The sequence below is a fragment of the Solanum stenotomum genome, chromosome 3 (assembly GCF_019186545.1).
Source record: "Solanum stenotomum isolate F172 chromosome 3, ASM1918654v1, whole genome shotgun sequence".
Classification (NCBI taxonomy): domain Eukaryota; kingdom Viridiplantae; phylum Streptophyta; class Magnoliopsida; order Solanales; family Solanaceae; genus Solanum; species Solanum stenotomum.
Genome location: NC_064284.1, coordinates 15337063 through 15343716, shown reverse-complemented (window position 1 = coordinate 15343716; position 6654 = coordinate 15337063). Strand labels below are relative to the sequence as shown.

General features: G+C 27.9%; 1 protein-coding gene across 1 annotated transcript; it reads left to right on the top strand.

Moving 5' to 3' along the window:
• The first annotated feature begins 2163 nt into the window (after nucleotides 1-2163).
• LOC125860818 (putative gamma-glutamylcyclotransferase At3g02910) lies at nucleotides 2164-3109 on the top strand. The gene has a single exon (XM_049540842.1). It carries the CDS (start codon nucleotides 2258-2260, stop codon nucleotides 2858-2860), a length of 603 nt encoding a protein of 200 aa, XP_049396799.1. The 5' UTR covers nucleotides 2164-2257; the 3' UTR covers nucleotides 2861-3109.
• The last annotated feature ends 3545 nt before the right edge of the window (nucleotides 3110-6654 follow it).

Below are 6654 nucleotides of genomic sequence, written 5' to 3'. Positions count from 1 at the left end.
AACTTACTTGGATTTTTCCTAAATCGAATTGTTTATTAAGATCCTGAAAATCTGTAAAATCAGATGAACAATTAAAGATTTAAAGATGTGAACATGAATAATTTGTCTATTTTACCTGAATTTTAGCCATTAAAAATCTCCGAATTCCAAGGTCCAAAAACACATAGGGAAAATCAATCTTAAAAAAAAGAAAAAAAGACTAGGTCCTTATCATATTTTTTATTATTCGTTAACTCCTAGTATATCACATTGTGAGATGATTAATAAATACTTTGGGTTTAGAGTTAAATTTGAATNGAAAAAATCAAGTTATAATTATTTTAGTATAGTTTTTAAACATCTACATTTGAAATATTAAATTTAATCTAATTTAATTAAGTTTTATTTTCGTAAAATGAAACGAGTCAAATAAAAGTGAAAGAAAGGAATAACTAATATGTGCAAATTAAATCATCTTTTAAAAACAATTTAGGACTTAAATGTTAAATTTGTATTATTATAATATATTTTGGAAAATAAAAATGAAGGTTGATATACTAAGCCCTTGTTATGTGCGTGTCTCGTAGAAGGATTGAACTATAAAGATCTAGTACACGTAATTTTATCATGTATTTTTGCACGTGGGAGTATAGTTTTAAAATGATTTAAATATAATGTATTTCTTATGTAAAAAGATTAAAAATGCACGTTTTAATTAATTTAAATTTTAATATACTCAACGAAATATCACAAAAATTAAAATAAAATTTGATCAGAATAAAAGTTAGACAAGAGTAAATGAAGGTCCGATCAACTAGTTAAAGAATCAATCAGTAAAGTTGTAATAAGGGGTTTGATTCTACTCGCATTCAAAATTAATTGGTCTTTTCAAAATCGATTGAATCAAAAGCGCGACAATTCAAACCTATAAAAACATTTTAATAAAAGTTAACTTTTGTAACTTACTTGGATTTTGCCTAAATCGAATTGTTTATTAAGATCCTGAAAATCTGTAAAATCAGATGAATAATTAAGATTTAAAGATGTGAACATGAATAATTTGTCTATTTTACCTGAATTTTAGCCATTAAAAATCTCTGAATTCCAAGGTCCAAAAACACATAGGGAAAATCAATCTTAAAAAAAAAAACAAAAAAAACTAGGTCCTTATCATATTTTTTATTATTCGTTAACTCCTAGTATATCACATTGTGAGATGATTAATAAATACTTTGGGGTTAGAGTTAAATTTGAATTTGCGTGTTTTAAGGTTTATTTATGTATTTAAGAATGTGATTTAGTGGTCAGTAAGGTTGATACGGTATAATTACGAAAATGACATATTTTATGTAATTAAGTTAACTATTTAATGAAAATACAATTAATATGTTTTTTAAAATTTGAATCAAAAGTATCTAATTAAAATACTTTATTAATAATTGAGGTGTGTTCAATTAAAACAAAATTTAATTCAAGTATCTAAAGTAAATATCATGACAAACTTAAGCCTAAACTTGCTACATATATTTAAGCGTCAAAATATATAAATATGCACTTTAACTTAATTTTATTTGATATTTATGACCTTAAATTTTGGATATACACAAATAAATATTTAAACTTATATAAAACTGAACAAGTAACACTCGTCACATGCATCATATATGAAATACTTCATCCATTCCTTTTTAGTTGTCATGTTGTGTTTTTCGACATCAATTTGACTAAGTTTCAAAGCTAAATTAGATTACATTAACTCAATATTTTAAAATAAAATTTCATATATTCAAAAACTATGTAGAAATATGATGAAAAATACTTTTAAAAAGAAAACCATGACAACCAAAAAACAATCGTGGAGTATAAATAATATATAAAATTATTGTAGATAAATAAATAAATAAATGATTGATGGTGTAGAATTTGATATTGTTAGGACTCTTCTCCACCCTCAAAATTTTCAATTCCCCATTGTTTCTCTCACAACCATCCAAATTTTTTTTTCTTTTTTTATGAATATTGGATGGTGGTGGTCACTACTCACTATAGATGGTCAAAATTTCATAGTTCCCATTTTTCTTTTCTTTTATTATTCTTCACATATTAATTAATTAATTTTTATTTTTTTACTTTTAGTGAGCCCCTTTCCTCTGCTCTTTTTATTCTCCAAAACCAAACAACTCTTCTCCTCAATTTCCTCTTCATCTTCTTCTTCCTCTGTTTTTTCTTTTGGCTTTCAATTTTCAATTTTTGATATTTCTCTGAACTTTTAGTAACAATGGTGACTGAAGGTACAGAGAAACCCACCATTATTTTCACCTATGGAACACTCAAAAGAGGATTTTCAAATCACGTTCTCTTACAAGACATGATAGCCGCCGGCGATGCTTCTTTCCTCGGCGTTTACCAAACCGTCGATCGTCTCCCCCTCGTATGCGGTCCTTACCGTGTTCCCTTCCTCCTCAATTTCCCCGGCTCCGGCGAACACGTCCGCGGCGAGCTTTACGCCGTTTCCGCTCGCGGATTGATCCGTATGGATGAATTAGAAGGAATTACCCGGGCCCATTACGAGAGGCTGCCAATCAAAATCCGGCCCGATGAAGAATCAGAATCAGAATCGGGGAAGACAATGGAGGTGGAAGCGTATTATGCACACAGAAACTACGCGGAGGCGCTGTGGAAGAGAAACGGAGAGAAGGGTTTCAGATGTTATACAGAGAAAGAGGCGAAAGGGTATGTGAAGCGTAAAGATAGGCCACAACATTTAACATTTTTGGAGCAAATTGGGATTTTCATTTCTTCTAACCCTAATTCTTGTTGTTGCAACAAAAATCTTCCTGTTCCTTCTCCTCCTCTTCCAGTCAATGTTGTTAACCATTGAAAATTTGGGTTTGATTTTTGAAGTTTCATGATTAATTAGGAAGAAATTATGATTAATTAAGGGTTAATATGTTTGTGTTAATGATCTGATGCTGAAAATAAGTTTGTTATTATTAGATCATAGATGTTGGTGCTGAATGTTTGACAGATTTGTTTTCTGTCTTTCTGCAAAATTGCAAAAGCAAATGATTTGATCTGATTTGTAATTATTGACTACATTTGCTGCATATGAAACTACAATTTTTATGTATATGGATTTGGTGTTATGCTCGGAATTATATACCTCTATCGGTTTGATTCGGTTTCATGTAACATATCAATAAGATAAATGCTCATAAAATAAATACTATGATTTCTCACTTCTCTAATAATTTGACACGATACAGTGGTACAAGCAAATCAACTTTAAATGCTTTAATATAATGGAACAAGAAATATAATGAGAAATTACATCAATAAGAGTAGATATAGTATGAAGGCTACAATAACATGTTATATTGATATAGTGTCTAGTTATGTTAAATTATTAATATTTAATATTTATGAAGGGTATAGTAGTAACTTACTATCGTTTTAATGAGTTATCGATTTATCCAATATTAAAAGTCGATATCGATTCGATAATCCAATATTTTTTTTTTATAAAACCATTAAAAATCCATTAATCCAATAACCTTAATAGCAATGACCCAATAATATTTTTTCAGTTTGGTTTTTGCACACCTCTAGCTCGGATATGTATTTTATTTGGAAAAAGTTTAAAGTTGTGAAATTTCTGAGTTTTTTCAGATTAGTTTTTTGGAACGTGAAAATATTTGAAGACCAAATCTAGTCAAATTTTATGGTCAAACATTTATTTATAGGTAGATCTTCAAAATTTATGGCTAAATGTTAGTTCCATAAATATCTCTATGAACGAGAAGCTGAAATAACTTTAAATGTGAGTGAAAGTAAAATTTTTCTGAAAATACTCATTTTTAGGAACTTAAAAATATTTAAAAATTATAATTTATAATCCGGTCAAATTTTATGATCTATCTATAACTTAATCTTTCTTTGAATGAGAAGGTAAAATAGTTTCCAATAATATTGGATCTAATACACTATTTAAGGTCCACAATGTTGGAATTAAATCTATCCATTAATCAGAAATTAATCATGTTGCTCTGTTCAAATTTCTATAATTCATTGTTATACAACCAAATAGTGCCGCTAGAATGTCTCAACTTCTTATGGTACTTTTTCGATGATTTTAAAGTAGGTGTCAAGCTAATAAAAAAAATAGAAAACTTATTCTAAGTCGTAAAAAGACAATAAAAATTCTGAAAATATTTGTTCTATAATTGATTCATTAGAAGTCATCAAACACGTGATGGAGAGCTTTTACCTTTTAGTGAGCTTTCTCAGGGTTAATTCAAATTAATAGGATCAAATAAATATTGAATCCAAATTTATCAAAGTTAAATTAGTATTGAATTCGAATTAGTCAAGTTAATTGGTATTGAATTCAAATTAGTCTAGTCAATTAGTACTGAATCCAAATTAGTAACTCAAGTAAGTTTGTGATTAAAACAAATCATTACATTTATATTTGGCTTTGTAAACCTAGTTTTAACTCTCTTTATTGAAGTTTGAAACCTGTTATATTTTAATTTTTGTATCTTTATTGATATTTATCAAAAATAGCTTCTCTATCTTTAGAGGTAAAAATAAGACAGCATATTCATCACTTTTTTTAAAACCCCATTTATCAAATTACCTAAATATATTATTGATGATATATCTTAATTTAACGTGGGAAATTAACACTCAGAGTGACTCTTAAACCCTCTCAAGAGACAATTAATAATCAAATATTCAAAAATGCTAAACCTTACAATGATTCTTTTTTTTGTGAGTCAATCACTATTCTTTAAGTAAATAATTAGTGTGTAATTAATTCTCATTATGAGATGATGCAAATCACTAATATAGTAACATTTATTCTTAATCACGGCTACCTACTTAAAATTAAAAATTAGTAGTGAGACTTTTATTCTGTCCCCTGCCTAGTAAAAACCTCTAAGTCAATGTTTGACATATATAATTAATATAACACTTAGTTGGCTTCGATTTTTTCGATTTTATTGAAGAAGGGACAAAGTCATAGCTACAAAACATACAAATATACCAAAGGCACTTCACAACGGAATTTATTGAGTGATTAGACTGATACTCCATTGAAAGCAATATTATCAGATTAAAGTGGCAAATATCGCACGAAAAGCAAACATATATGACATAGTCTATTTGAAAGTCATAACGATCTCAATAAAATGATTCACAATTATATCTAATAAATTTCTTAATGCATATTGAGATATACCTAAAATTTGTTAGATTGACGCAAATCTATAGATTACCAGTTAGATCCGTCTAATATCAGGCCAATGACATAATAGCGTGCACAAGAGGGGACAAATTTAAAAAGAGGAGTAGAAAATTGAAGTAGAGGGATTTAACAGGCACCAAATTTTATATGGTGTTGCATCACACACAGTGCAACAGATTCAAGAAGAATTAAATTGTTGCAAAAGGTCAAATTAATATATTTGTTAGATGCATTTCAGTTTAGGTTTGACCCTTAACTGATAATGACATTTTTTGTATCTCTCTCTCTATATATATATGTTATTGTTAGTAATATATAAAAAAAATACTTTATTTGGTTTAAATAAAAATTAACACAAAAAAATAATACGATGATGTCATGCCTGGGTGCAATTTGCATAGCTGACACAAGAACAATAACAACAATAATAATAATTGTCTTGTTATTGAGTAATAGTAAATTAAAATCAATTATATGAATCATTGGCAATATAGCTAGCGATGTTTTAACTAAATAGAAACTATTTTCATTTGTTAAATATCCCAAGTTATCCTTAATAGGTTGATGCCTTGAAAATGTAAAAGGGATAAAGTAATTAAAGAACAAAAAATGATAAATAGCTATAGTTTAGAGCTTGATTACGAAATATAGTTTTAATTTCTATATTTACGAAATATAGCTATAATTATTATATCAAGCAAAAGAATTGTATCAATTGTATTAGCAAAAAAGTTGTATTAAAACAAATATCAATTGTATTAGTTGAAATCGCGCAAAATAGTTGTACCAAAACATATTGTATTAATATGTATGTTTATTATGTATTTGCTACAAAATCCAAAATGCAGCAACGTTTCATAACTTTTTAAAATTATAGCGCTATGTATCGTAAATACAATATTGGGTCAAATTTTGCAACTACTTTTTTTTTCACCAACTATCGAATTTATAATTAAAAAAAAGGGTAGCCCAAGTTAATATACTAAGGGAGGGGAGTTTGTTACTTAAGCTAGTAAATTAGACATTAATTAAGTCATCCTAACTTAAAGCAATAAAATTGTATAAAACACTCAAAAGTTTGGTCAGCAATGTCTGTAAAATGGCAGCTTAATAAAAGAGCAAAGGATATGTACGGTACGTTATCTCTATTTTTGGAATCTCTTGTCCTATTTACCAAGCAGATGTGTACACTAATTTGTAACAATAATCCGTTTTGTGTTCAGACTAGCTTGTGCGTTAAATGAAATTTGAGTTCTAACTTCAATATGTGTACGTATTTAATAGAAAAATTTGATATAAATAGATAAATTATTTGAACAAAAGTTATTGAATTCGATCAAACTCATAATGACAATCTGCCAGACTTCTATCTCAGCTCTTGTGCACACATCGACTATTTTATTGATCTACTACCTTCTATCATG